The sequence below is a fragment of the Oryzias latipes genome, chromosome 16 (assembly GCF_053564925.1).
Source record: "Oryzias latipes strain Hd-rR chromosome 16, Olatipes_Hd-rR_3.1".
Classification (NCBI taxonomy): Eukaryota; Metazoa; Chordata; class Actinopteri; order Beloniformes; family Adrianichthyidae; genus Oryzias; species Oryzias latipes.
This window is the reverse complement of record NC_136252.1, coordinates 8686245-8713841: the sequence shown is the minus strand read 5'-3', so window position 1 is coordinate 8713841 and position 27597 is coordinate 8686245. Positions and strand designations below refer to the sequence as shown.

General features: G+C 47.6%; 1 protein-coding gene, 22 non-coding genes and 1 pseudogene across 23 annotated transcripts; all 24 read left to right on the top strand.

Moving 5' to 3' along the window:
- The first annotated feature begins 481 nt into the window (after window positions 1-481).
- On the top strand, window positions 482-6207 carry LOC144984557 (uncharacterized). The gene is made up of 2 exons (XM_078933403.1): window positions 482-1811; window positions 2132-6207. Exons 1-2 carry the CDS (start codon window positions 1587-1589, stop codon window positions 2255-2257), a joined length of 351 nt encoding a protein of 116 aa, XP_078789529.1. The 5' UTR covers window positions 482-1586; the 3' UTR covers window positions 2258-6207.
- A 528-nt stretch (window positions 6208-6735) lies between these two features.
- LOC144986490 (5S ribosomal RNA) lies at window positions 6736-6854 on the top strand. The gene has a single exon (XR_013650301.1). It is a non-coding gene; the product is annotated as a 5S ribosomal RNA (ribosomal RNA).
- A 415-nt stretch (window positions 6855-7269) lies between these two features.
- LOC144986488 (5S ribosomal RNA) lies at window positions 7270-7388 on the top strand. Its single transcript, XR_013650299.1, has one exon. It is a non-coding gene; the product is annotated as a 5S ribosomal RNA (ribosomal RNA).
- A 401-nt stretch (window positions 7389-7789) lies between these two features.
- LOC144985974 (5S ribosomal RNA) lies at window positions 7790-7908 on the top strand. Its single transcript, XR_013649804.1, has one exon. It is a non-coding gene; the product is annotated as a 5S ribosomal RNA (ribosomal RNA).
- Window positions 7909-8315: 407 nt separating this feature from the next.
- LOC144986487 (5S ribosomal RNA) lies at window positions 8316-8434 on the top strand. Its single transcript, XR_013650298.1, has one exon. It is a non-coding gene; the product is annotated as a 5S ribosomal RNA (ribosomal RNA).
- A 415-nt stretch (window positions 8435-8849) lies between these two features.
- On the top strand, window positions 8850-8968 carry LOC144986486 (5S ribosomal RNA). The gene has a single exon (XR_013650297.1). It is a non-coding gene; the product is annotated as a 5S ribosomal RNA (ribosomal RNA).
- A 401-nt stretch (window positions 8969-9369) lies between these two features.
- On the top strand, window positions 9370-9488 carry LOC144985973 (5S ribosomal RNA). The gene has a single exon (XR_013649803.1). It is a non-coding gene; the product is annotated as a 5S ribosomal RNA (ribosomal RNA).
- Window positions 9489-9918: 430 nt separating this feature from the next.
- LOC144986234 (5S ribosomal RNA) lies at window positions 9919-10027 on the top strand (annotated as a pseudogene).
- Window positions 10028-10454: 427 nt separating this feature from the next.
- Window positions 10455-10573, top strand: LOC144986215 (5S ribosomal RNA). Its single transcript, XR_013650045.1, has one exon. It is a non-coding gene; the product is annotated as a 5S ribosomal RNA (ribosomal RNA).
- A 434-nt stretch (window positions 10574-11007) lies between these two features.
- LOC144986485 (5S ribosomal RNA) lies at window positions 11008-11126 on the top strand. The gene has a single exon (XR_013650296.1). It is a non-coding gene; the product is annotated as a 5S ribosomal RNA (ribosomal RNA).
- Window positions 11127-11527: 401 nt separating this feature from the next.
- On the top strand, window positions 11528-11646 carry LOC144986484 (5S ribosomal RNA). Its single transcript, XR_013650295.1, has one exon. It is a non-coding gene; the product is annotated as a 5S ribosomal RNA (ribosomal RNA).
- A 424-nt stretch (window positions 11647-12070) lies between these two features.
- LOC144986483 (5S ribosomal RNA) lies at window positions 12071-12189 on the top strand. Its single transcript, XR_013650294.1, has one exon. It is a non-coding gene; the product is annotated as a 5S ribosomal RNA (ribosomal RNA).
- Window positions 12190-12590: 401 nt separating this feature from the next.
- Window positions 12591-12709, top strand: LOC144986482 (5S ribosomal RNA). Its single transcript, XR_013650293.1, has one exon. It is a non-coding gene; the product is annotated as a 5S ribosomal RNA (ribosomal RNA).
- A 401-nt stretch (window positions 12710-13110) lies between these two features.
- Window positions 13111-13229, top strand: LOC144986230 (5S ribosomal RNA). Its single transcript, XR_013650060.1, has one exon. It is a non-coding gene; the product is annotated as a 5S ribosomal RNA (ribosomal RNA).
- A 431-nt stretch (window positions 13230-13660) lies between these two features.
- Window positions 13661-13779, top strand: LOC144986481 (5S ribosomal RNA). The gene has a single exon (XR_013650292.1). It is a non-coding gene; the product is annotated as a 5S ribosomal RNA (ribosomal RNA).
- A 423-nt stretch (window positions 13780-14202) lies between these two features.
- LOC144986479 (5S ribosomal RNA) lies at window positions 14203-14321 on the top strand. The gene has a single exon (XR_013650291.1). It is a non-coding gene; the product is annotated as a 5S ribosomal RNA (ribosomal RNA).
- A 428-nt stretch (window positions 14322-14749) lies between these two features.
- Window positions 14750-14868, top strand: LOC144986478 (5S ribosomal RNA). Its single transcript, XR_013650290.1, has one exon. It is a non-coding gene; the product is annotated as a 5S ribosomal RNA (ribosomal RNA).
- A 428-nt stretch (window positions 14869-15296) lies between these two features.
- LOC144986476 (5S ribosomal RNA) lies at window positions 15297-15415 on the top strand. Its single transcript, XR_013650288.1, has one exon. It is a non-coding gene; the product is annotated as a 5S ribosomal RNA (ribosomal RNA).
- Window positions 15416-15837: 422 nt separating this feature from the next.
- On the top strand, window positions 15838-15956 carry LOC144986475 (5S ribosomal RNA). Its single transcript, XR_013650287.1, has one exon. It is a non-coding gene; the product is annotated as a 5S ribosomal RNA (ribosomal RNA).
- A 429-nt stretch (window positions 15957-16385) lies between these two features.
- LOC144986474 (5S ribosomal RNA) lies at window positions 16386-16504 on the top strand. Its single transcript, XR_013650286.1, has one exon. It is a non-coding gene; the product is annotated as a 5S ribosomal RNA (ribosomal RNA).
- Window positions 16505-16928: 424 nt separating this feature from the next.
- Window positions 16929-17047, top strand: LOC144986473 (5S ribosomal RNA). Its single transcript, XR_013650285.1, has one exon. It is a non-coding gene; the product is annotated as a 5S ribosomal RNA (ribosomal RNA).
- Window positions 17048-17448: 401 nt separating this feature from the next.
- Window positions 17449-17567, top strand: LOC144986472 (5S ribosomal RNA). Its single transcript, XR_013650284.1, has one exon. It is a non-coding gene; the product is annotated as a 5S ribosomal RNA (ribosomal RNA).
- A 432-nt stretch (window positions 17568-17999) lies between these two features.
- On the top strand, window positions 18000-18118 carry LOC144986471 (5S ribosomal RNA). The gene has a single exon (XR_013650283.1). It is a non-coding gene; the product is annotated as a 5S ribosomal RNA (ribosomal RNA).
- A 422-nt stretch (window positions 18119-18540) lies between these two features.
- On the top strand, window positions 18541-18659 carry LOC144986470 (5S ribosomal RNA). Its single transcript, XR_013650282.1, has one exon. It is a non-coding gene; the product is annotated as a 5S ribosomal RNA (ribosomal RNA).
- The last annotated feature ends 8938 nt before the right edge of the window (window positions 18660-27597 follow it).

Genomic DNA, 27597 nt, shown 5'->3' with positions numbered 1-27597 from the left:
CTCCCAACCAGCAGAGGGTGTTCTTCCAAAATCTGCTTCAAAGTTCACCTAAGGTTTTTTTCTTTTTTTTTTTTTTTTTTTTTTTTTTAATAAACAACTTTTGCCTCATGTAAAGTAATCAGGTAGCTTCAGAGCAATCAGAATCAAGGTGTCAATGCATAACCTTTAGCCTAATTACACCCACCTGTTACAATGAGCAGATGTTAGCAGTGTTTCTGTTCAGACTTTGTGTGTGTTTAAACCAAGGCTGATTTTGCAGAGGAGAGGTGAAATGGCATGGTTTTTGCAGCAGGTGGGTGTGTCTAGTCAGCAGGTGTGTTAATCAGGAGGACACAATGGCAAGCCTGTAGCTTTAAGCAGGAAAACCTTGAGATTGAGTGATCAAGATGCTTTGCTGGACACTGGCAAGTGCTTACGGCCATACCACCCTGAACACGCATGCGCGAGTGCAGGAGGGTGTGACGTTGGCACTTTTGAATCTCGGTGACCGTTGGGCTGATTCTCGGCGTCTTCTGATTTTCTCTTCTTTTTTCCTCTCTTTTTGTGTTTGTTTCTTTGTTTGACTGTTTACGTCTGGACATATTGTGTGTGTGTGTGTGTGTGTGTGTGTGCGTGTGTGTGTGGCTTCTTCCGCTCCCCACAGTCTTTTGACTGCTGGGGAGTTCTCTTTTTTTTCTTTTCTCTCTCTCTTTTGTCACCTTTGGTACGGGGTTTTCACGGTGGTTTTCTTTTACCCCCCCGTCCTGAGAGCATGGCTTCAGCGGGGGGGAGTTCTGTCGGTGTGGGACAGAGGTCTAACTCCGCGAGGAATGCGGGGAATGTCGTTGCGGGTCCGTCAGCTGCAGGTGTGGCGGCGAGACCCGCTTCTGTCACGGTGGGTGGTGGCACAAAATCACGGGGTGTGGATGGAGGGGAGCCTCCTAAGGTAAAATATGAGAGGGATTTGACGATTCACGTTGATTTATTGGGAGAAGACCCCGTGTCTGTCACGGAGCTTCTTCGTTATAGCAGGTTGCTCTGTGGGGGCGTGGTAGCGTGTCGGTCTGTGGGAAGTAAGCGATATGAGTTAACAATGTCTAACGCTGTTGGCAGGGATAAACTATTGGATGGGTTTAAAATTGGGAACACAACAGTACAAGGGAAAAGTATTTCGAATGATGAGCTGGTGGTCTCTTTTCTGGGGCTGCCGGCATACATTACTGATGAGGAGATTCTGGAGAAACTGGAGGGGTGGAAGGTGTCGGCTGTGTCGCCGATTAAACGGAGAATGTGGCCGGGCACCAACGTAGCAGACGGGACTAGGTTTGTAAAAGTTAAATTTAATGAAAGTGTGCAATCGTTGCCATACTCAGCGAAGTTTAATACCGCGACGGGACCAGAGTTCTTCAGGGTAATACACGATAAGCAGGTGAAAGTCTGCAGGATCTGCATCAGACCGGGGCACATTGTTAGAGACTGTCCGGAATTTTTATGCAATAAATGTGGAGTTCAGGGACATTACGCCAGAGAGTGCAAGGTCGCTCTCTCCAAGTGTTCTGTGTGTTTGAACAAAACAGAAAATTGTATTTGTCTGAGTGACAGTGAGAATGACGTGGCCTCCGCTGCGGGTGAGGAGGCGCTGGACAGCATGTCGGAGGAGGAGGAGGACCTGTCTGACTCCGTGCCTGACGCGCGGGTACCTGCGGCGCAGGTGCCTGCTGCGCTCCACGGCGACAGAAGACCGGACGACACGTCAGCGGAGGGGGGAGGCGTCCTCGGTCAACAGGCGGCTCGCAGCGGCTCAGACCTGTTCCGAGCGGCGGGGGATCCAGGTGGGATCCTGCTGTCGACAGCCGATGTTCCCGTGAGGGAGGGTGAGCAGCACCCGACCAATGCCGCTACTCCCATCCGGGCGGGGGGGGCCCACGGAGTTGGCCCTGCCTCGTTAAAATCTGTTCCCGTGAAGGGGGGAGCTCAGCCCCAGAACGCTGGCTCTGCCCCTGGCCGGGCGGGAGAGGCTGCGGACCTCGTCCCGAAAGGAATGTCTGGAATGTGCGACGCTGCTGCCTCAGCTCCGCTGGAGGGAGAAATCCGACGGAGAGAGGAGAGCTGCGGTGAAATGAGCATGACATCCTTTTCTTTACCCCCTCAGGACAAAGTGGACGTGACTGACGACGTGGACGATTCAGACATGGAAGTTGACAGGCTGACGCTCCAACAGCGGAGGACACTCTCTATGAAGCAGACTGGGAAGGCGAAGAAGAAGAAATCGGCGTAATGTCTCTGTGCTTCTGTTTATTTATGGTCCGGCTCCTCAGTTTAAACATTAGAGGAGTGTGTGTGATGGAAAGAATTAAGGGAGTTTTGGGCGAGAGGTGTGACATTCTCTGTTTGCAGGAGGTGCATTGGGAGAATGAAACTCGCGTGCAGGCTGAGAAGCTGTGGGGGGGATCTGCTTTTTATGCGGCGGGCCCGAGGCGCACAGCAGGAGTTGCTGTATTTGTCAGATCGGGAGTCTTTGACAGTGTGACGCTCAGGGGGGTGGATCCTGCAGGACGGTTTTTAATGATAGATTTAGAATGGGCTGGGAAGAAGTTGAGATTGATCAACGTTTATGCTTCTAATGATCAAGTGGAAAGACAGCGTTTTTTTCACTCCCTAAGGCCTTTCATAAATGATTTTTCCCTGCTGGTGGGGGATTTTAACACTGCTCTAGCACCTACGGATTTGTCGGTGAGGAATGTTTTTAAAAATGATGTCGGTAGGAAGGAACTTTTTTCAATTATGTCAGACTATGACATTATTGATGCCTGGAGGGTGTTAAATCACGGAAAGAGGGACTTCTCAAGGCGACAGTTGGTGAAGGGGGTGCTGAAGCAGTCCAGGATAGATCATGTTCTGTCTGCGTGTTCAGTCACCAGGATGTTGAATGGAGTCACGTATATACCACACGCGTGGAGCGATCACGCATGGGTGGAGGTGGTTCTTGACAGGGTCAAAGTTAGGAATGGTGGAGGGATGTGGATTTTAAATAACAGTGTTTTGGGGGAGCTGGATTACCAAAGGAGGATTAAGTCTCTCTTGGCTTATCATAGGGAGCACATGGATGAAGCAGTGGATATTTTTGTTTGGTGGGGGGATTTGAAGGCCAAAATTAAAAGGTCGACTATCGCATATTGTAAAAAGAGGGCGTGGGATGCCAGGGAGGAGGAAAGGGGGGTAAGAGAGGTGCTGATGAGGGAGGCATCTCTGTTGGCGGAGGACCCCAACAGGGATGCAATGATCTACTCAGCTGCCTTAGATCGTTTGAGGCAGTTTGAGGTGGAGAGGTGTAGGGCAGCAGCTATAAGGGCCAGGGTGAGGAATTTTGTGGAAGGGGAGAGATCTTCTGCGTTTTTTCTAGGGCTAGAAAAGAGGAGGAAGGAGAAAACGGTGATAAAGACACTGCATGATGTGGATGGCAAGGTTTGCAATAATTTGGATGACATTCTGGATGCTGTGGAAGTCTATTATAAGAATTTGTTTAAGGAGGGTGTGTGTGATTTCACTGCTGTTGAGGCCTGTGTTGAGGCCATATCTTCTAGGGTGTGTGATGAGGACAGGCGGACATGTGATGCAGACATAGGATTTGAGGAAATAAAGGTAGCCATTGGGGGACAAAACACAAATAAGTCTCCAGGGGTGGATGGTCTGACAGCTGAATTTTACAAGTGCTTTCAGGAGGACCTTCTCCCTATCCTGTTTAAGCTGTTCGGAGCTTTTTTCGCTGGTCATTTGCCATCGCCCTGCTTCTGTATGGGCACTATTAAATTGATTTTTAAAAATAAAGGAGATAGGGCCGACCTGGAGAACTACAGACCAATTACGCTACTGAACATGGACTATAAAATCCTGACAAGGGTTTTTGCTAACAGACTGAAGGAGGTGCTCCCCTCCATCCTGGTTTCAACACAAGCTTATGGGGTGCAGGGCAGGAAAATTTCAGACACAATCTTATCACTTATGTGCACGGTGGATCACATGGAAAAGAGGGGAGGTTTATTTTTGAATTTGGATTTCAGTAAAGCTTTTGACAGGGTTGAACACGGGTTTTTGTGGAGGGTCTTAGAGGGCTTTGGTTTTGGGGCACCTTTCATTTCCAGAATAAAAACATTATATGCAACTGCTGGGAGCAGTGTGCAATGTAATGGGCTTTTGACAGGTGTTGTGAAAATCGGAAGATCAATCCGACAGGGTTGCCCATTGTCTGCAATGCTGTTTAGTATTGCGGTGGAACCCCTGGCAGGCATGATAAAGGCGGATGGCAATATTCGGGGTGTGGTCACGCCTGCCGGGAGGGAAACCAAAATCTTCTCATATGCGGACGACACTAGCCTGGTGCTGACTGATGTGGCTAGTGTCGATGGGGCCCTGCAACATATTAAGACTTTCTGTGAGGCATCAGGAGCAAAGCTCAACGTTGGCAAATCTGAGATTTTGTTTTTGGGCAGCAAGGTCGGGACGACAAACAAGTGGGGTTTCAAAGAGGCTGTGAGAGAAGTTAAAATACTGGGAATCTGGTTGGCTCGATCACGTGGTGAAGCTATTTGTAAAAACTGGACAGAGGTGGTGGGTAAACTTGCACAAATTTTGGGTCTCTGGAAGATGCGCAGGTTGACTCTAAGGGGTAAGGTGATGGTAATAAACACACTGGTCTTTTCAAGGGTGAATTATGTCCTATCAATTCTGCCATTTCCGGAAAACTTTCAACTGACAATTAATAATCTCATTTCAAATTTTCTTTGGGGCTCTAAGGCCAACCAGATTTCCAGGTACACTTTATCGAGAGCCATCCAGAATGGTGGTCTGAATCTGGTGGAGTTGGGCGCCAGGAAGGGGGCTTTACGCCTGAAACTGGCGGCTCGGCTCCTGGACACGGATCAGACCCCATTCTGGAAGGATTATTTTGTAGAGGGTTTTCTCCAGGTTTCTCGTCTCGGCCTTGCTGTCTTCTGTCAAAGAAGACCACTGACGGCTCTTCGGGACTTGGACACTTTCTCAGCAGAGATGCTAACGGCATGGTATAAAGCTGGGGGATACATCACCCAATCTGTATCCACCCCTTACCAGGTGTTGTGCCAACCGATTTTCAATAATCCTGTGCTCATGTGTGGCGGTCTTCCCCTACAATGCAGGCTGTTGGAGGAGCGTGATTGTCTCCTTGTAGGGGACGTCGTGGCTGGAGGGAGACTGCGTGGCATCTCGGACTTGTTATTCAGGTTCTGTCCTGACCTGAACCAGGGTGAGAGGAGGAGGGTGAAGCAGTTTTTTGCAAAGCTCTCCTCCTCTATACCGCTGCGGTGGTTGATCTCTGTGAGGAGGGGTGGTCCTACACTGCAGGACACAGGGTACTCATTTCAGATCTGTCAGGGTGGTGCATCGATGGAGGTGAAGTCGCTCCCAACAAAGGCTTGGTACGCCCTGCTGATTGCCCTGGAGTCGAAGGTTCCTGCAGCAGAGGCTGCCTGGGCATCGGTATTCCCGGGTAAGGACCCAGCGGAGATTTGGTGGAGCCTGAAAGGTAGTATTTTTCCTCATATGGTATGGAATACGGATTTCAGACTGCGCCATAGAAAAATTTATTCCAGTGTAGTCCTACATCAGATCAATAAGGACTTATATGAAAGGACGTGTCCTGTTTGTGGCACAGTCCCTGAGACACTGGAACACATGTTTTTGGACTGTTCGGTGTTGAAGCCGTTTCTGCAAGGGCTCAGAGACATGCTGAGGGACCGGTGCTCTTTTGAGTGGGCGGTGGAGGAAGATTGGAGGTGGGCAACCCTGTTCGGAGTGCACAGGAACCAAAGACGTCCAGGATGGAAGTTGGCGGACCTGGTCCTCGCTCTTGGACGATTTACCATCTACCAGGCCAGGAACTTGGCACTCAAGGAGAGGAGGACTATGGACAGATGGAGCTGTCTTATGAGATTATTGACGGGGCATCTGGAGACTTTGAGACGGATGGAACCTGATGGACGGCTGAAATGTGTTTCAAATGCTGGGCTGTTAGTATAAATATGCACAATGGAGTTTGGCTAAAAGTCTAATTTATTTATGTTTGCTTTGGCAGGATATTTGAAGCTAATTTTGGACTCTGTATGTTATCTATTTTTGTTTTGCTGTGATGAAAAACCTTTGTATATATTTTAATCTCCTTTATTAATAAAAGATAAAAAAAAAAAAAAAAAAGACCCGCCCGATCTCGTCCGATCTCGGAAGCCAAACAGGGTTGGGCCTGGTTAGTACCTGGATGGGAGACCGCTTGGGAATACCAGGTGCTGTAAGTTTTCCATATTTTCCTCCCAACCAGCAGAGGGTGTTCTTCCAAAATCTGCTTCAAAGTTCACCTAAGGTTTTTTTCTTTTTTTTTTTTTTTTTTTTTTTTTTTTTTTTTTAATAAACAACTTTTGCCTCATGTAAAGTAATCAGGTAGCTTCAGAGCAATCAGAATCAAGGTGTCAATGCATAACCTTTAGCCTAATTACACCCACCTGTTACAATGAGCAGATGTTAGCAGTGTTTCTGTTCAGACTTTGTGTGTGTTTAAACCAAGGCTGATTTTGCAGAGGAGAGGTGAAATGGCATGGTTTTTGCAGCAGGTGGGTGTGTCTAGTCAGCAGGTGTGTTAATCAGGAGGACACAATGGCAAGCCTGTAGCTTTAAGCAGGAAAACCTTGAGATTGAGTGATCAAGAGGCTTTGCTGGACACTGGCAAGTGCTTACGGCCACACCACTCTGGACCCGCCCGATCTCGTCCGATCTCGGAAGCCAAACAGGGTTGGGCCTGGTTAGTACCTGGATGGGAGACCGCTTGGGAATACCAGGTGCTGTAAGTTTTCCATCTTTTCCTCCCAACCAGCAGAGGGTGTTCTTCCAAAATCTGCTTCAAAGTTCACCTAAGGTTTTTTTCTTTTTTTTTTTTTTTTTTTAATAAACAACTTTTGCCTCATGTAAAGTAATCAGGTAGCTTCAGAGCAATCAGAATCAAGGTGTCAATGCATAACCTTTAGCCTAATTACACCCACCTGTTACAATGAGCAGATGTTAGCAGTGTTTCTGTTCAGACTTTGTGTGTGTTTAAACCAAGGCTGATTTTGCAGAGGAGAGGTGAAATGGCATGGTTTTTGCAGCAGGTGGGTGTGTCTAGTCAGCAGGTGTGTTAATCAGGAGGACACAATGGCAAGCCTGTAGCTTTAAGCAGGAAAACCTTGAGATTGAGTGATCAAGAGGCTTTGCTGGACACTGGCAAGTGCTTACGGCCACACCACTCTGGACCCGCCCGATCTCGTCCGATCTCGGAAGCCAAACAGGGTTGGGCCTGGTTAGTACCTGGATGGGAGACCGCTTGGGAATACCAGGTGCTGTAAGTTTTCCATCTTTTCCTCCCAACCAGCAGAGGGTGTTCTTCCAAAATCTGCTTCAAAGTTCACCTAAGGTTTTTTTTTTTTTAATAAACAACTTTTGCCTCATGTAAAGTAATCAGGTAGCTTCAGAGCAATCAGAATCAAGGTGTCAATGCATAACCTTTAGCCTAATTACACCCACCTGTTACAATGAGCAGATGTTAGCAGTGTTTCTGTTCAGACTTTGTGTGTGTTTAAACCAAGGCTGATTTTGCAGAGGAGAGGTGAAATGGCATGGTTTTTGCAGCAGGTGGGTGTGTCTAGTCAGCAGGTGTGTTAATCAGGAGGACACAATGGCAAGCCTGTAGCTTTAAGCAGGAAAACCTTGAGATTGAGTGATCAAGATGCTTTGCTGGACACTGGCAAGTGCTTACGGCCACACCACTCTGGACCCGCCCGATCTCGTCCGACCTCGGAAGCCAAACAGGGTTGGGCCTGGTTAGTACCTGGATGGGAGACCGCTTGGGAATACCAGGTGCTGTAAGTTTTCCATCTTTTCCTCCCAACCAGCAGAGGGTGTTCTTCCAAAATCTGCTTCAAAGTTCACCTAAGGTTTTTTTTTTTTTTTTTTTAATAAACAACTTTTGCCTCATGTAAAGTAATCAGGTAGCTTCAGAGCAATCAGAATCAAGGTGTCAATGCATAACCTTTAGCCTAATTACACCCACCTGTTACAATGAGCAGATGTTAGCAGTGTTTCTGTTCAGACTTTGTGTGTGTTTAAACCAAGGCTGATTTTGCAGAGGAGAGGTGAAATGGCATGGTTTTTGCAGCAGGTGGGTGTGTCTAGTCAGCAGGTGTGTTAATCAGGAGGACACAATGGCAAGCCTGTAGCTTTAAGCAGGAAAACCTTGAGATTGAGTGATCAAGAGGCTTTGCTGGACACTGGCAAGTGCTTACGGCCACACCACTCTGGACCCGCCCGATCTCGTCCGATCTCGGAAGCCAAACAGGGTTGGGCCTGGTTAGTACCTGGATGGGAGACCGCTTGGGAATACCAGGTGCTGTAAGTTTTCCATCTTTTCCTCCCAACCAGCAGAGGGTGTTCTTCCAAAATCTGCTTCAAAGTTCACCTAAGGTTTTTTTCTTTTTTTTTTTTTTTTTTTAATAAACAACTTTTGCCTCATGTAAAGTAATCAGGTAGCTTCAGAGCAATCAGAATCAAGGTGTCAATGCATAACCTTTAGCCTAATTACACCCACCTGTTACAATGAGCAGATGTTAGCAGTGTTTCTGTTCAGACTTTGTGTGTGTTTAAACCAAGGCTGATTTTGCAGAGGAGAGGTGAAATGGCATGGTTTTTGCAGCAGGTGGGTGTGTCTAGTCAGCAGGTGTGTTAATCAGGAGGACACAATGGCAAGCCTGTAGCTTTAAGCAGGAAAACCTTGAGATTGAGTGATCAAGAGGCTTTGCTGGACACTGGCAAGTGCTTACGGCCACACCACTCTGGACCCGCCCGATCTCGTCCGATCTCGGAAGCCAAACAGGGTTGGGCCTGGTTAGTACCTGGATGGGAGACCGCTTGGGAATACCAGGTGCTGTAAGTTTTCCATCTTTTCCTCCCAACCAGCAGAGGGTGTTCTTCCAAAATCTGCTTCAAAGTTCACCTAAGGTTTTTTTTTTTTTAATAAACAACTTTTGCCTCATGTAAAGTAATCAGGTAGCTTCAGAGCAATCAGAATCAAGGTGTCAATGCATAACCTTTAGCCTAATTACACCCACCTGTTACAATGAGCAGATGTTAGCAGTGTTTCTGTTCAGACTTTGTGTGTGTTTAAACCAAGGCTGATTTTGCAGAGGAGAGGTGAAATGGCATGGTTTTTGCAGCAGGTGGGTGTGTCTAGTCAGCAGGTGTGTTAATCAGGAGGACACAATGGCAAGCCTGTAGCTTTAAGCAGGAAAACCTTGAGATTGAGTGATCAAGATGCTTTGCTGGACACTGGCAAGTGCTTACGGCCACACCACTCTGGACCCGCCCGATCTCGTCCGACCTCGGAAGCCAAACAGGGTTGGGCCTGGTTAGTACCTGGATGGGAGACCGCTTGGGAATACCAGGTGCTGTAAGTTTTCCATCTTTTCCTCCCAACCAGCAGAGGGTGTTCTTCCAAAATCTGCTTCAAAGTTCACCTAAGGTTTTTTTCTTTTTTTTTTTTTTTTTTTTTTTTTTTTTTTTTTAATAAACAACTTTTGCCTCATGTAAAGTAATCAGGTAGCTTCAGAGCAATCAGAATCAAGGTGTCAATGCATAACCTTTAGCCTAATTACACCCACCTGTTACAATGAGCAGATGTTAGCAGTGTTTCTGTTCAGACTTTGTGTGTGTTTAAACCAAGGCTGATTTTGCAGAGGAGAGGTGAAATGGCATGGTTTTTGCAGCAGGTGGGTGTGTCTAGTCAGCAGGTGTGTTAATCAGGAGGACACAATGGCAAGCCTGTAGCTTTAAGCAGGAAAACCTTGAGATTGAGTGATCAAGAGGCTTTGCTGGACACTGGCAAGTGCTTACGGCCACACCACTCTGGACCCGTCCGATCTCGGAAGCCAAACAGGGTTGGGCCTGGTTAGTACCTGGATGGGAGACCGCTTGGGAATACCAGGTGCTGTAAGTTTTCCATCTTTTCCTCCCAACCAGCAGAGGGTGTTCTTCCAAAATCTGCTTCAAAGTTCACCTAAGGTTTTTTTTTTTTTTTTTTTTTTTTTTTTTTTTTTTTTTTAATAAACAACTTTTGCCTCATGTAAAGTAATCAGGTAGCTTCAGAGCAATCAGAATCAAGGTGTCAATGCATAACCTTTAGCCTAATTACACCCACCTGTTACAATGAGCAGATGTTAGCAGTGTTTCTGTTCAGACTTTGTGTGTGTTTAAACCAAGGCTGATTTTGCAGAGGAGAGGTGAAATGGCATGGTTTTTGCAGCAGGTGGGTGTGTCTAGTCAGCAGGTGTGTTAATCAGGAGGACACAATGGCAAGCCTGTAGCTTTAAGCAGGAAAACCTTGAGATTGAGTGGCCAAGAGGCTTTGCTGGACACTGGCAAGTGCTTACGGCCACACCACTCTGGACCCGCCCGATCTCGTCCGATCTCGGAAGCCAAACAGGGTTGGGCCTGGTTAGTACCTGGATGGGAGACCGCTTGGAAATACCAGGTGCTGTAAGTTTTCCATCTTTTCCTCCCAACCAGCAGAGGGTGTTCTTCCAAAATCTGCTTCAAAGTTCACCTAAGGTTTTTTTTTTTTTTTTTTTTTTTTTTTTTTTTTTTTTTTTTTTTTTAATAAACAACTTTTGCCTCATGTAAAGTAATCAGGTAGCTTCAGAGCAATCAGAATCAAGGTGTCAATGCATAACCTTTAGCCTAATTACACCCACCTGTTACAATGAGCAGATGTTAGCAGTGTTTCTGTTCAGACTTTGTGTGTGTTTAAACCAAGGCTGATTTTGCAGAGGAGAGGTGAAATGGCATGGTTTTTGCAGCAGGTGGGTGTGTCTAGTCAGCAGGTGTGTTAATCAGGAGGACACAATGGCAAGCCTGTAGCTTTAAGCAGGAAAACCTTGAGATTGAGTGGCCAAGAGGCTTTGCTGGACACTGGCAAGTGCTTACGGCCACACCACTCTGGACCCGCCCGATCTCGTCCGATCTCGGAAGCCAAACAGGGTTGGGCCTGGTTAGTACCTGGATGGGAGACCGCTTGGGAATACCAGGTGCTGTAAGTTTTCCATCTTTTCCTCCCAACCAGCAGAGGGTGTTCTTCCAAAATCTGCTTCAAAGTTCACCTAAGGTTTTTTTTTTTTTAATAAACAACTTTTGCCTCATGTAAAGTAATCAGGTAGCTTCAGAGCAATCAGAATCAAGGTGTCAATGCATAACCTTTAGCCTAATTACACCCACCTGTTACAATGAGCAGATGTTAGCAGTGTTTCTGTTCAGACTTTGTGTGTGTTTAAACCAAGGCTGATTTTGCAGAGGAGAGGTGAAATGGCATGGTTTTTGCAGCAGGTGGGTGTGTCTAGTCAGCAGGTGTGTTAATCAGGAGGACACAATGGCAAGCCTGTAGCTTTAAGCAGGAAAACCTTGAGATTGAGTGATCAAGATGCTTTGCTGGACACTGGCAAGTGCTTACGGCCACACCACTCTGGACCCGCCCGATCTCGTCCGATCTCGGAAGCCAAACAGGGTTGGGCCTGGTTAGTACCTGGATGGGAGACCGCTTGGGAATACCAGGTGCTGTAAGTTTTCCATCTTTTCCTCCCAACCAGCAGAGGGTGTTCTTCCAAAATCTGCTTCAAAGTTCACCTAAGGTTTTTTTCTTTTTTTTTTTTTTCTTTTTTTTTTTTTAATAAACAACTTTTGCCTCATGTAAAGTAATCAGGTAGCTTCAGAGCAATCAGAATCAAGGTGTCAATGCATAACCTTTAGCCTAATTACACCCACCTGTTACAATGAGCAGATGTTAGCAGTGTTTCTGTTCAGACTTTGTGTGTGTTTAAACCAAGGCTGATTTTGCAGAGGAGAGGTGAAATGGCATGGTTTTTGCAGCAGGTGGGTGTGTCTAGTCAGCAGGTGTTTTAATCAGAAGGACACAATGGCATGCCTGGAGCTTTAAGCAGGAAAACCTTGAGATTCATTGGCCAAGAGGCTTTGCTGGACACTGGCAAGTGCTTACGGCCACACCACTCTGGACCCGCCCGATCTCGTCCGATCTCGGAAGCCAAACAGGGTTGGGCCTGGTTAGTACCTGGATGGGAGACCGCTTGGGAATACCAGGTGCTGTAAGTTTTCCATCTTTTCCTCCCAACCAGCAGAGGGTGTTCTTCCAAAATCTGCTTCAAAGTTCACCTAAGGTTTTTTTTTTTTTAATAAACAACTTTTGCCTCATGTAAAGTAATCAGGTAGCTTCAGAGCAATCAGAATCAAGGTGTCAATGCATAACCTTTAGCCTAATTACACCCACCTGTTACAATGAGCAGATGTTAGCAGTGTTTCTGTTCAGACTTTGTGTGTGTTTAAACCAAGGCTGATTTTGCAGAGGAGAGGTGAAATGGCATGGTTTTTGCAGCAGGTGGGTGTGTCTAGTCAGCAGGTGTGTTAATCAGGAGGACACAATGGCAAGCCTGTAGCTTTAAGCAGGAAAACCTTGAGATTGAGTGGCCAAGAGGCTTTGCTGGACACTGGCAAGTGCTTACGGCCACACCACTCTGGACCCGCCCGATCTCGTCCGATCTCGGAAGCCAAACAGGGTTGGGCCTGGTTAGTACCTGGATGGGAGACCGCTTGGGAATACCAGGTGCTGTAAGTTTTCCATCTTTTCCTCCCAACCAGCAGAGGGTGTTCTTCCAAAATCTGCTTCAAAGTTCACCTAAGGTTTTTTTTTTTTTAATAAACAACTTTTGCCTCATGTAAAGTAATCAGGTAGCTTCAGAGCAATCAGAATCAAGGTGTCAATGCATAACCTTTAGCCTAATTACACCCACCTGTTACAATGAGCAGATGTTAGCAGTGTTTCTGTGCAGACTTTGTGTGTGTTTAAACCAAGGCTGATTTTGCAGAGGAGAGGTGAAATGGCATGGTTTTTGCAGCAGGTGGGTGTGTCTAGTCAGCAGGTGTGTTAATCAGGAGGACACAATGGCAAGCCTGTAGCTTTAAGCAGGAAAACCTTGAGATTGAGTGGCCAAGAGGCTTTGCTGGACACTGGCAAGTGCTTACGGCCACAACACTCTGGACCCGCCCGATCTCGTCTGATCTCGGAAGCCAAACAGGGTTGGGCCTGGTTAGTACCTGGATGGGAGACCGCTTGGGAATACCAGGTGCTGTAAGTTTTCCATCTTTTCCTCCCAACCAGCAGAGGGTGTTCTTCCAAAATCTGCTTCAAAGTTCACCTAAGGTTTTTTTCTTTTTTTTTTTTTTTTTTTTTTTTTTTTTTTTTTTAATAAACAACTTTTGCCTCATGTAAAGTAATCAGGTAGCTTCAGAGCAATCAGAATCAAGGTGTCAATGCATAACCTTTAGCCTAATTACACCCACCTGTTACAATGATCAGATGTTAGCAGTGTTTGTGTTCAGACTTTGTGTGTGTTTAAACCAAGGCTGATTTTGCAGAGGAGAGGTGAAATGGCATGGTTTTTGCAGCAGGTGGGTGTGTCTAGTCAGCAGGTGTGTTAATCAGGAGGACACAATGGCAAGCCTGTAGCTTTAAGCAGGAAAACCTTGAGATTGAGTGGCCAAGAGGCTTTGCTGGACACTGGCAAGTGCTTACGGCCACACCACTCTGGACCCGCCCGATCTCGTCCGATCTCGGAAGCCAAACAGGGTTGGGCCTGGTTAGTACCTGGATGGGAGACCGCTTGGGAATACCAGGTGCTGTAAGTTTTCCATCTTTTCCTCCCAACCAGCAGAGGGTGTTCTTCCAAAATCTGCTTCAAAGTTCACCTAAGGTTTTTTTCTTTTTTTTTTTTTTTTTTTTTTTTTTTAATAAACAACTTTTGCCTCATGTAAAGTAATCAGGTAGCTTCAGAGCAATCAGAATCAAGGTGTCAATGCATAACCTTTAGCCTAATTACACCCACCTGTTACAATGAGCAGATGTTAGCAGTGTTTCTGTTCAGACTTTGTGTGTGTTTAAACCAAGGCTGATTTTGCAGAGGAGAGGTGAAATGGCATGGTTTTTGCAGCAGGTGGGTGTGTCTAGTCAGCAGGTGTGTTAATCAGGAGGACACAATGGCAAGCCTGTAGCTTTAAGCAGGAAAACCTTGAGATTGAGTGATCAAGATGCTTTGCTGGACACTGGCAAGTGCTTACGGCCACACCACTCTGGACCCGCCCGATCTCGTCCGATCTCGGAAGCCAAACAGGGTTGGGCCTGGTTAGTACCTGGATGGGAGACCGCTTGGGAATACCAGGTGCTGTAAGTTTTCCATCTTTTCCTCCCAACCAGCAGAGGGTGTTCTTCCAAAATCTGCTTCAAAGTTCACCTAAGGTTTTTTTCTTTTTTTTTTTTTTTTTTTTTTTTTTTTTTTTAATAAACAACTTTTGCCTCATGTAAAGTAATCAGGTAGCTTCAGAGCAATCAGAATCAAGGTGTCAATGCATAACCTTTAGCCTAATTACACCCACCTGTTACAATGAGCAGATGTTAGCAGTGTTTCTGTTCAGACTTTGTGTGTGTTTAAACCAAGGCTGATTTTGCAGAGGAGAGGTGAAATGGCATGGTTTTTGCAGCAGGTGGGTGTGTCTAGTCAGCAGGTGTGTTAATCAGGAGGACACAATGGCAAGCCTGTAGCTTTAAGCAGGAAAACCTTGAGATTGAGTGGCCAAGAGGCTTTGCTGGACACTGGCAAGTGCTTACGGCCACACCACTCTGGACCCGCCCGATCTCGTCCGATCTCGGAAGCCAAACAGGGTTGGGCCTGGTTAGTACCTGGATGGGAGACCGCTTGGGAATACCAGGTGCTGTAAGTTTTCCATCTTTTCCTCCCAACCAGCAGAGGGTGTTCTTCCAAAATCTGCTTCAAAGTTCACCTAAGGTTTTTTTCTTTTTTTTTTTTTTTTTTTTTTTTTTTTTTTTAATAAACAACTTTTGCCTCATGTAAAGTAATCAGGTAGCTTCAGAGCAATCAGAATCAAGGTGTCAATGCATAACCTTTAGCCTAATTACACCCACCTGTTACAATGAGCAGATGTTAGCAGTGTTTCTGTTCAGACTTTGTGTGTGTTTAAACCAAGGCTGATTTTGCAGAGGAGAGGTGAAATGGCATGGTTTTTGCAGCAGGTGGGTGTGTCTAGTCAGCAGGTGTGTTAATCAGGAGGACACAATGGCAAGCCTGTAGCTTTAAGCAGGAAAACCTTGAGATTGAGTGATCAAGAGGCTTTGCTGGACACTGGCAAGTGCTTACGGCCACACCACTCTGGACCCGCCCGATCTCGTCCGATCTCGGAAGCCAAACAGGGTTGGGCCTGGTTAGTACCTGGATGGGAGACCGCTTGGGAATACCAGGTGCTGTAAGTTTTCCATCTTTTCCTCCCAACCAGCAGAGGGTGTTCTTCCAAAATCTGCTTCAAAGTTCACCTAAGGTTTTTTTCTTTTTTTTTTTTTTTTTTTTTTTTTTAATAAACAACTTTTGCCTCATGTAAAGTAATCAGGTAGCTTCAGAGCAATCAGAATCAAGGTGTCAATGCATAACCTTTAGCCTAATTACACCCACCTGTTACAATGAGCAGATGTTAGCAGTGTTTCTGTTCAGACTTTGTGTGTGTTTAAACCAAGGCTGATTTTGCAGAGGAGAGGTGAAATGGCATGGTTTTTGCAGCAGGTGGGTGTGTCTAGTCAGCAGGTGTGTTAATCAGGAGGACACAATGGCAAGCCTGTAGCTTTAAGCAGGAAAACCTTGAGATTGAGTGATCAAGATGCTTTGCTGGACACTGGCAAGTGCTTACGGCCACACCACTCTGGACCCGCCCGATCTCGTCCGATCTCGGAAGCCAAACAGGGTTGGGCCTGGTTAGTACCTGGATGGGAGACCGCTTGGGAATACCAGGTGCTGTAAGTTTTCCATCTTTTCCTCCCAACCAGCAGAGGGTGTTCTTCCAAAATCTGCTTCAAAGTTCACCTAAGGTTTTTTTCTTTTTTTTTTTTTTTTTTTTTTTTTTTTTTTTTAATAAACAACTTTTGCCTCATGTAAAGTAATCAGGTAGCTTCAGAGCAATCAGAATCAAGGTGTCAATGCATAACCTTTAGCCTAATTACACCCACCTGTTACAATGAGCAGATGTTAGCAGTGTTTCTGTTCAGACTTTGTGTGTGTTTAAACCAAGGCTGATTTTGCAGAGGAGAGGTGAAATGGCATGGTTTTTGCAGCAGGTGGGTGTGTCTAGTCAGCAGGTGTGTTAATCAGGAGGACACAATGGCAAGCCTGTAGCTTTAAGCAGGAAAACCTTGAGATTGAGTGATCAAGAGGCTTTGCTGGACACTGGCAAGTGCTTACGGCCACACCACTCTGGACCCGCCCGATCTCGTCCGATCTCGGAAGCCAAACAGGGTTGGGCCTGGTTAGTACCTGGATGGGAGACCGCTTGGGAATACCAGGTGCTGTAAGTTTTCCATCTTTTCCTCCCAACCAGCAGAGGGTGTTCTTCCAAAATCTGCTTCAAAGTTCACCTAAGGTTTTTTTCTTTTTTTTTTTTTTTTTTTTTTTTTTTTAATAAACAACTTTTGCCTCATGTAAAGTAATCAGGTAGCTTCAGAGCAATCAGAATCAAGGTGTCAATGCATAACCTTTAGCCTAATTACACCCACCTGTTACAATGAGCAGATGTTAGCAGTGTTTCTGTTCAGACTTTGTGTGTGTTTAAACCAAGGCTGATTTTGCAGAGGAGAGGTGAAATGGCATGGTTTTTGCAGCAGGTGGGTGTGTCTAGTCAGCAGGTGTTTTAATCAGAAGGACACAATGGCATGCCTGGAGCTTTAAGCAGGAAAACCTTGAGATTCATTGGCCAAGAGGCTTTGCTGGACACTGGCAAGTGCTTACGGCCACACCACTCTGGACCCGCCCGATCTCGTCCGATCTCGGAAGCCAAACAGGGTTGGGCCTGGTTAGTACCTGGATGGGAGACCGCTTGGGAATACCAGGTGCTGTAAGTTTTCCATCTTTTCCTCCCAACCAGCAGAGGGTGTTCTTCCAAAATCTGCTTCAAAGTTCACCTAAGGTTTTTTTTTTTTTAATAAACAACTTTTGCCTCATGTAAAGTAATCAGGTAGCTTCAGAGCAATCAGAATCAAGGTGTCAATGCATAACCTTTAGCCTAATTACACCCACCTGTTACAATGAGCAGATGTTAGCAGTGTTTCTGTGCAGACTTTGTGTGTGTTTAAACCAAGGCTGATTTTGCAGAGGAGAGGTGAAATGGCATGGTTTTTGCAGCAGGTGGGTGTGTCTAGTCAGCAGGTGTGTTAATCAGGAGGACACAATGGCAAGCCTGTAGCTTTAAGCAGGAAAACCTTGAGATTGAGTGGCCAAGAGGCTTTGCTGGACACTGGCAAGTGCTTACGGCCACACCACTCTGGACCCGCCCGATCTCGTCCGATCTCGGAAGCCAAACAGGGTTGGGCCTGGTTAGTACCTGGATGGGAGACCGCTTGGGAATACCAGGTGCTGTAAGTTTTCCATCTTTTCCTCCCAACCAGCAGAGGGTGTTCTTCCAAAATCTGCTTCAAAGTTCACCTAAGGTTTTTTTCTTTTTTTTTTTTTCTTTTTTTTTTTTTTTTTTTTTTAATAAACAACTTTTGCCTCATGTAAAGTAATCAGGTAGCTTCAGAGCAATCAGAATCAAGGTGTCAATGCATAACCTTTAGCCTAATTACACCCACCTGTTACAATGAGCAGATGTTAGCAGTGTTTCTGTTCAGACTTTGTGTGTGTTTAAACCAAGGCTGATTTTGCAGAGGAGAGGTGAAATGGCATGGTTTTTGCAGCAGGTGGGTGTGTCTAGTCAGCAGGTGTGTTAATCAGGAGGACACAATGGCAAGCCTGTAGCTTTAAGCAGGAAAACCTTGAGATTGAGTGGCCAAGAGGCTTTGCTGGACACTGGCAAGTGCTTACGGCCACACCACTCTGGACCCGCCCGATCTCGTCCGATCTCGGAAGCCAAACAGGGTTGGGCCTGGTTAGTACCTGGATGGGAGACCGCTTGGGAATACCAGGTGCTGTAAGTTTTCCATCTTTTCCTCCCAACCAGCAGAGGGTGTTCTTCCAAAATCTGCTTCAAAGTTCACCTAAGGTTTTTTTCTTTTTTTTTTTTTTTTTTTTTTTTTTAATAAACAACTTTTGCCTCATGTAAAGTAATCAGGTAGCTTCAGAGCAATCAGAATCAAGGTGTCAATGCATAACCTTTAGCCTAATTACACCCACCTGTTACAATGAGCAGATGTTAGCAGTGTTTCTGTTCAGACTTTGTGTGTGTTTAAACCAAGGCTGATTTTGCAGAGGAGAGGTGAAATGGCATGGTTTTTGCAGCAGGTGGGTGTGTCTAGTCAGCAGGTGTGTTAATCAGGAGGACACAATGGCAAGCCTGTAGCTTTAAGCAGGAAAACCTTGAGATTGAGTGATCAAGAGGCTTTGCTGGACACTGGCAAGTGCTTACGGCCACACCACTCTGGACCCGCCCGATCTCGTCCGATCTCGGAAGCCAAACAGGGTTGGGCCTGGTTAGTACCTGGATGGGAGACCGCTTGGGAATACCAGGTGCTGTAAGTTTTCCATCTTTTCCTCCCAACCAGCAGAGGGTGTTCTTCCAAAATCTGCTTCAAAGTTCACCTAAGGTTTTTTTCTTTTTTTTTTTTTTTTTTTTTTTTTTTAATAAACAACTTTTGCCTCATGTAAAGTAATCAGGTAGCTTCAGAGCAATCAGAATCAAGGTGTCAATGCATAACCTTTAGCCTAATTACACCCACCTGTTACAATGAGCAGATGTTAGCAGTGTTTCTGTTCAGACTTTGTGTGTGTTTAAACCAAGGCTGATTTTGCAGAGGAGAGGTGAAATGGCATGGTTTTTGCAGCAGGTGGGTGTGTCTAGTCAGCAGGTGTGTTAATCAGGAGGACACAATGGCAAGCCTGTAGCTTTAAGCAGGAAAACCTTGAGATTGAGTGGCCAAGAGGCTTTGCTGGACACTGGCAAGTGCTTACGGCCATACCACCCTGAACACGCATGCGCGAGTGCAGGAGGGTGTGACGTTGGCACTTTTGAATCTCGGTGACCGTTGGGCTGATTCTCGGCGTCTTCTGATTTTCTCTTCTTTTTTCCTCTCTTTTTGTGTTTGTTTCTTTGTTTGACTGTTTACGTCTGGACATATTGTGTGTGTGTGTGTGTGTGTGTGTGTGTGTGCGTGTGTGTGTGGCTTCTTCCGCTCCCCACAGTCTTTTGACTGCTGGGGAGTTCTCTTTTTTTTCTTTTCTCTCTCTCTTTTGTCACCTTTGGTACGGGGTTTTCACGGTGGTTTTCTTTTACCCCCCCGTCCTGAGAGCATGGCTTCAGCGGGGGGGAGTTCTGTCGGTGTGGGACAGAGGTCTAACTCCGCGAGGAATGCGGGGAATGTCGTTGCGGGTCCGTCAGCTGCAGGTGTGGCGGCGAGACCCGCTTCTGTCACGGTGGGTGGTGGCACAAAATCACGGGGTGTGGATGGAGGGGAGCCTCCTAAGGTAAAATATGAGAGGGATTTGACGATTCACGTTGATTTATTGGGAGAAGACCCCGTGTCTGTCACGGAGCTTCTTCGTTATAGCAGGTTGCTCTGTGGGGGCGTGGTAGCGTGTCGGTCTGTGGGAAGTAAGCGATATGAGTTAACAATGTCTAACGCTGTTGGCAGGGATAAACTATTGGATGGGTTTAAAATTGGGAACACAACAGTACAAGGGAAAAGTATTTCGAATGATGAGCTGGTGGTCTCTTTTCTGGGGCTGCCGGCATACATTACTGATGAGGAGATTCTAGAGAAACTGGAGGGGTGGAAGGTGTCGGCTGTGTCGCCGATTAAACGGAGAATGTGGCCGGGCACCAACGTAGCAGACGGGACTAGGTTTGTAAAAGTAAAATTTAATGAAAGTGTGCAATCGTTGCCATACTCAGCGAAGTTTAATACCGCGACGGGACCAGAGTTCTTCAGGGTAATACACGATAAGCAGGTGAAAGTCTGCAGGATCTGCATCAGACCGGGGCACATTGTTAGAGACTGTCCGGAATTTTTATGCAATAAATGTGGAGTTCAGGGACATTACGCCAGAGAGTGCAAGGTCGCTCTCTCCAAGTGTTCTGTGTGTTTGAACAAAACAGAAAATTGTATTTGTCTGAGTGACAGTGAGAATGACGTGGCCTCCGCTGCGGGTGAGGAGGCGCTGGACAGCATGTCGGAGGAGGAGGAGGAGGACCTGTCTGACTCCGTGCCTGACGCGCGGGTACCTGCGGCGCAGGTGCCTGCTGCGCTCCACGGCGACAGAAGACCGGACGACACGTCAGCTGAGGGGGGAGGCGTCCTCGGTCAACAGGCGGCTCGCAGCGGCTCAGACCTGTTCCGAGCGGCGGGGGATCCAGGTGAGATCCTGCTGTCGACAGCCGATGTTCCCGTGAGGGAGGGTGAGCAGCACCCGACCGATGCCGCTACTCCCATCCGGGCGGGGGGGGCCCACGGAGTTGGCCCTGCCTCGTTAAAATCTGTTCCCGTGAAGGGGGGAGCTCAGCCCCAGAACGCTGGCTCTGCCCCTGGCCGGGCGGGAGAGGCTGCGGACCTCGTCCCGAAAAAAATGTCTGGAATGTGCGACGCTGCTGCCTCAGCTCCGCTGGAGGGAGAAATCCGACGGAGAGAGGAGAGCTGCGGTGAATTGAGCATGACATCCTTTTCTTTACCCCCCTCAGGACAAAGTGGACGTGACTGACGACGTGGACGATTCAGACATGGAAGTTGACAGGCTGACGCTCCAGCAGCGGAGGACACTCTCTATGAAGCAGACTGGGAAGGCGAAGAAGAAGAAATCGGCGTAATGTCTCTGTGCTTCTGTTTACTTATGGTCAGGCTCCTCAGTTTAAACATTAGAGGAGTGTGTGTGATGGAAAGAATTAAGGGAGTTTTGGGCGAGAGGTGTGACATTCTCTGTTTGCAGGAGGTGCATTGGGAGAATGGAACTCGCGTGCAGGCTGAGAAGCTGTGGGGGGGATCTGCTTTTTATGCGGCGGGCCCGAGGCGCACAGCAGGAGTTGCTGTATTTGTCAGATCGGGAGTCTTTGACAGTGTGACGCTCAGGGGGGTGGATCCTGCAGGACGGTTTTTAATGATAGATTTAGAATGGGCTGGGAAGAAGTTGAGATTGATCAACGTTTATGCTTCTAATGATCAAGTGGAAAGACAGAGTTTTTTTCACTCCCTAAGGCCTTTCATAAATGATTTTTCCCTGCTGGTGGGGGATTTTAACACTGCTCTAGCACCTACGGATTTGTCGGTGAGGAATGTTTTTAAAAATGATGTCAGTAGGAAGGAACTTTTTCAATTATGTCAGACTATGACATTATTGATGCCTGGAGGGTGTTAAATCACGGAAAGAGGGACTTCTCAAGGCGACAGTTGGTGAAGGGGGTGCTGAAGCAGTCCAGGATAGATCATGTTCTGTCTGCGTGTTCAGTCACCAGGATGTTGAATGGAGTCACGTATATACCACACGCGTGGAGCGATCACGTATGGGTGGAGGTGGTTCTTGACAGGGTCAAAGTTAGGAATGGTGGAGGGATGTGGATTTTAAATAACAGTGTTTTGGGGGAGCTGGATTACCAAAGGAGGATTAAGTCTCTCTTGGCTTATCATAGGGAGCACATGGATGAAGCAGTGGATATTTTTGTTTGGTGGGGGGATCTGAAGGCCAAAATTAAAAGGTCGACTATCGCATATTGTAAAAAGAGGGCGTGGGATGCCAGGGAGGAGGAAAGGGGGGTTAGAGAGGTGCTGATGAGGGAGGCATCTCTGTTGGCGGAGGACCCCAACAGGGATGCAATGATCTACTCGGCTGCCCTAGATCGTTTGAGGCAGTTTGAGGTGGAGAGGTGTAGGGCAGCAGCTATAAGGGCCAGGGTGAGGAATTTTGTGGAAGGGGAGAGATCTTCTGCGTTTTTTCTAGGGCTAGAAAAGAGGAGGAAGGAGAAAACGGTGATAAAGACACTGCATGATGTGGATGGCAAGGTTTGCAATAATTTGGATGACATTCTGGATGCTGTGGAAGTCTATTATAAGAATTTGTTTAAGGAGGGTGTGTGTGATTTCACTGCTGTTGAGGCCTGTGTTGAGGCCATATCTTCTAGGGTGTGTGATGAGGACAGGCGGACATGTGATGCAGACATAGGATTTGAGGAAATAAAGGTAGCCATTGGGGGACAAAACACAAATAAGTCTCCAGGGGTAGATGGTCTGACAGCTGAATTTTACAAGTGCTTTCAGGAGGACCTTCTCCCTATCCTGTTTAAGCTGTTCGGAGCTTTTTTCGCTGGTCATTTGCCATCGCCCTGCTTCTGTATGGGCACTATTAAATTGATTTTTAAAAATAAAGGAGATAGGGCCGACCTGGAGAACTACAGACCAATTACGCTACTGAACATGGACTATGGGTTATAGGGTTATTTTTGAATTTGGATTTCAGTAAGGCTTTTGACAGGGTTGAACACGGGTTTTTGTGGAGGGTCTTAGAGGGCTTTGGTTTTGGGGCACCTTTCATTTCCAGAATAAAAACATTATATGCAACTGCTGGGAGCAGTGTGCAATGTAATGGGCTTTTGACAGGTGTTGTGAAAATCGGAAGATCAATCCGACAGGGTTGCCCATTGTCTGCAATGCTGTTTAGTATTGCGGTGGAACCCCTGGCAGGCATGATAAAGGCGGATGGCAATATTCGGGGTGTGGTCACGCCTGCCGGGAGGGAAACCAAAATCTTCTCATATGCGGACGACACTAGCCTGGTGCTGACTGATGTGGCTAGTGTCGATGGGGCCCTGCAACATATTAAGACTTTCTGTGAGGCATCAGGAGCAAAGCTCAACGTTGGCAAATCTGAGATTTTGTTTTTGGGCAGCAAGGTCGGGACGACAAACAAGTGGGGTTTCAAAGAGGCTGTGAGAGAAGTTAAAATACTGGGAATCTGGTTGGCTCGATCACGTGGTGAAGCTATTTGTAAAAACTGGACAGAGGTGGTGGGTAAACTTGCACAAATTTTGGGTCTCTGGAAGATGCGCAGGTTGACTCTAAGCGGTAAGGTGATGGTAATAAACACACTGGTCTTTTCAAGGGTGAATTATGTCCTATCAATTCTGCCATTTCCGGAAAACTTTCGACTGACAATTAATAATCTCATTTCAAATTTTCTTTGGGGCTCTAAGGCCAACCAGATTTCCAGGTACACTTTATCGAGAGCCGTCCAGAATGGTGGTCTGAATCTGGTGGAGTTGGGCGCCAGGAAGGGGGCTTTACGCCTGAAACTGGCGGCTCGGCTCCTGGACACGGATCGGACCCCATTCTGGAAGGATTATTTTGTAGAGGGTTTTCTCCAGGTTTCTCGTCTCGGCCTTGCTGTCTTCTGTCATAGAAGACCACTGACGGCTCTTCGGGACTTGGACACTTTCTCAGCAGAGATGCTAACGGCATGGTATAAAGTTGGGGGATACATCACCCAATCTGTATCCACCCCTTACCAGGTGTTGTGCCAACCGATTTTCAATAATCCTGTGCTCATGTGTGGCGGTCTTCCCCTACAATGCAGGCTGTTGGAGGAGCGTGATTGTCTCCTTGTAGGGGACGTCGTGGCTGGAGGGAGACTGCGTGGCATCTCGGACTTGTTATTCAGGTTCACAGAGGGTGGATGGAGGGGAGACTTCTAAAGTCCGGTATGAAAGGGATCTAACGATCCATGTGGAGTTGGTGGGCGAGGATCCTGTGTCCATGAGTGAGCTGCTACGGTACAGCAGGTTACTCTGTGGGGGCGTGGTGGCGTGTCGTTCTGTGGGGCAGAAGAGGTATGAATTAACGATGTCGAATGCGGTGGGGAGGGACAAACTATTGGATGGTTTCAAGATCGGTAACACGACTGTGCAGGGGGGGAGCATTGCTAATGATGAGCTGGTGGTCTCATTTCTGGGGCTGCCGGCGTATGTGACGGATGAGGAGATCCTTGAAAAGTTGGAAGGGTGGAAAGTATCTGCTGTGTCTCCGATTAAACGGAGGATGTGGCCGGGCACCAGTGTGGCTGATGGGACACGCTTTGTCAAGGTTAAATTTAATGAAAGCGTTCAGTCTTTGCCGTATTCGGCGAAATTTAATACGGCCACGGGGCCAGAATTTTTCCGTGTCATCCATGACAAGCAGGTGAAGGTTTGCAGGATCTGCATTAAACCGGGGCACATTGTCAGGGATTGCCCGGACTTTTTATGTAATAAGTGCGGCGTTCAGGGGCATTATGCACGTGAATGTGTGTCTTCGGTCCAGAAGTGTGCTGTCTGCCTCAACACGAAGGAGAACTGTGTGTGTCTGAGTGACGGCGAGGAGACCGCGGCCTCTGACGTGAGCGACAGTGAGCGGGACTGCGCACCGGAGGAGGAAGACCTGTCTGGCTCCGTGTCTGACGGACGCGTGTCCGCCGCGCTCCACAGCGCCACAGCGGCGGGACATTCATCCGCTGAGGGAGGGGACGCTCTCGGACAGCAGGCGGCTCCAGGAAGCCCGGACCTGCTCCGAGCAGCGGAGGTGTCGGAGGTGCACCTGTTGTCGACAGACGCGTTTCCCGTGAGGGAGGGTGAGCAACAACTACCTAATGCCGCTACTCCTATCCGGGCGGGGGGGGCCCACGGAGCTGGTCCTGCCTCGATACCGTCTGGACCCGTGACGGGGGGAGCGCAACACAGCAGCGATGGCTCTGCCCCTGACTGGGCGGGGGGGGCCCGCACGGTTGGTCCTACCCCGTTGACATCCGAGCCCGTGGAGGGGGGAACACGGCGACAGAGCGCTGGCTCTGCACCGGCCCGGGAGGGAGAGGCTGCAGACCTCGTCCCGACGGCCGCCGTTTTATCCCCTCAAGCTGTGGTTACATCTAGGAATGTTGCAGGAGTGACGGAGGATGACATGACAGGTTCTGACATGGAGGTTGACGTGCTTGCGCGTCCGCAGAGGAGGTCGCGGTCTCGTGGGAACAGAAGGGGATCGAAGAAGCAGAAGAACCAGGTGTAATGTCCCTTTTAAGTTTTCTTGTTTATGATCAGACTCCTTAGCCTTAATATCAGGGGAGTTTGCAAGATGGACAAGGTGTCAGAGATTCTGCGTGAGGATTGTGACATTCTTTGTCTGCAGGAGGTGCGCTGGGATGCTGAGACCCGTGCTGCGGCGGAGAAGCTGTGGGGGGGCTCCGTCTTTTATGTGGCGGGTCCGTTGCGCTCAGCGGGGGTTGCTGTCTTCTTCAGGTCCGGGGTTTTTGACAATGTGACCCTTAGGGGGGCGGATCCTGCAGGCCGGATGCTAATTGTTGAATTTGAATGGGCTAGAAAAAAGATGAGACTATTTAATCTGTATGCTTCGAATGATGAGAAAGTAAGGCAGATTTTTTTCCGTTCCCTCCGGCCGTTTGTGACAGAGGATTCGCTCCTGGTCGGAGATTTAAACACGGTTCTGTCACCAGCAGATGTTTCGGTGAGAAACGTTTTCAAGGCAGATCTTGGAAGACGGGAACTTTTCTCTGTAATGACGGACTACAACTTAGTTGATGTGTGGAGGCTGTTGAACCCTGGGAAGAGGGGCTTTTCCAGGAGACAGATGGTGATGGGTCTTCTGAAGCAGTCTAGGATTGACCATGTTTTTTCAGCGGGTGGGGTGACTCGTTTGGTTGACGGCGTTGCATATCGTGCAAATGTGTGGAGCGATCACTCTTGGGTGGAGGTGGTGCTTGACATGGGGGGTGCTAGGAAGGGTGGAGGTCTATGGATTTTGAACAATAGTGTGTTGGATGAGGAAGGGTATCGCAGACGGATTAAATCTATATTGTGGTATTATAGGGATCAGCTGGAGGATGACATGGATTTCTTTTCTTGGTGGGAGGGATTGAAGGTCCAGATCCGGTTTTCTACTGTTGCATATTGCAAGAAAAGGAAGTGGAAGGCTCTGGAGGAAGAGAGGGATATCAGAGCAATTCTGGAGAGAGTGGCGGCTCTGCTAGCAGGTGACCCAGATAGGGATGCCACAGTTTATGAGGCTGCCCTGGCTAAGCTGAAGAGTTTTCAGGTGGAGAAGTGCAGGGCGGCTGCTTTGAGAGCTAGGGTGAGGGACTTTGTGGAGGGTGAGAGGTCCTCAGCTTTCTTTCTGGGTCTGGAGAAGAGAAAACAGGACAAGTCGATCATCAGTTCACTGTGTGATGCTGGAGGGAACATCTGTACAGAGACGGATGAAGTTCTGGCGGTAGTTGAAGATTTTTACAAGGACCTGTTCAGCAGTGGGGGGTGTGATGAACACGCAGTCGAGGCTTGTGTGGAATGTTTAACTGCTAGGGTGGGGGATGAGGATAGGGAAACGTGTGATGCTGATATTACAGTGGATGAGATCAGGAAAGCCATTGATCGACAAAAAAAGAATAAATCTCCTGGTGCTGATGGTCTGACTGCTGAATTTTATCAGTGTTTTCAAGATGACCTGGTGCCTCTTCTGTATAAGGTGTTTAGTTCGTTCTTCCTGGGGCGACTGCCCACACCCTCTTTTTGTTTGGGAACTGTGAAACTATTGTTTAAAAATAAGGGCGACAAGGCGGATCTTGAGAATTACAGGCCAATCACATTGTTGAATATAGACTACAAAATCTTAACATCTGTGTTGGCTGATAGGTTGAAGGAGGTGCTCCCTTCCATTCTGGGGTCTTCCCAAGCGTATGGGGTTCAGGGTAGACCGATAGCGGACACGGTTCTCTCTGTTCTCTGCATGGTGGAGCATATGGAACGGTCGGGGGGGTTTTTCTTGAACGTTGATTTCAGCAAAGCATTTGATCGGGTTGAACATGGTTTTTTGTGGCAGGTGTTAAAGCGTTTTGGTTTCGGGGAGCTGTTTATCTCCCGGATACGGTCGCTTTATGCCACTGCCAGCAGTAGGGTGTTGTGCAATGGGCTTTCTACTGGGGTTTTCAGTATACATCGGTCAATACGACAGGGCTGCCCATTATCGGCTATGTTGTTCAGCATCGCGGTGGAACCCCTGGCGGGAGTGATTACTGCTGATGACAGTATTCGGGGAGTGGCCACGCCTGCTGGGAGGGTGATTAAAATCTTAGCGTATGCGGATGACACTAGCCTAGTGTTAAAAGATGAGACTAGTGTTGACGGGGCCATGCGACAACTTCGGGCGTACTGTGGAGCCTCAGGCGCTAAGGTAAATATAAACAAGTCAGAAATTTTCTTTTTGGGCAGCAGGGTCGCCACGGTGAATCGCTGGGGTTTTAGGGAGGCCACAGATGGGGTTAAGGTGCTGGGGGTCTGGTTGGCCAGAACCCCTAGGGACACCATCCATAACAACTGGACAGCAATGGTGAAGGGACTGGCTCAGGTGTTGGCACTGTGGAAGATGAGGAGGTTGACCTTAAGAGGTAAAGTCACGGTTTTGAATTCCTTGTTTTTTTCGAAGATTAACTACGTGTTGTCTAT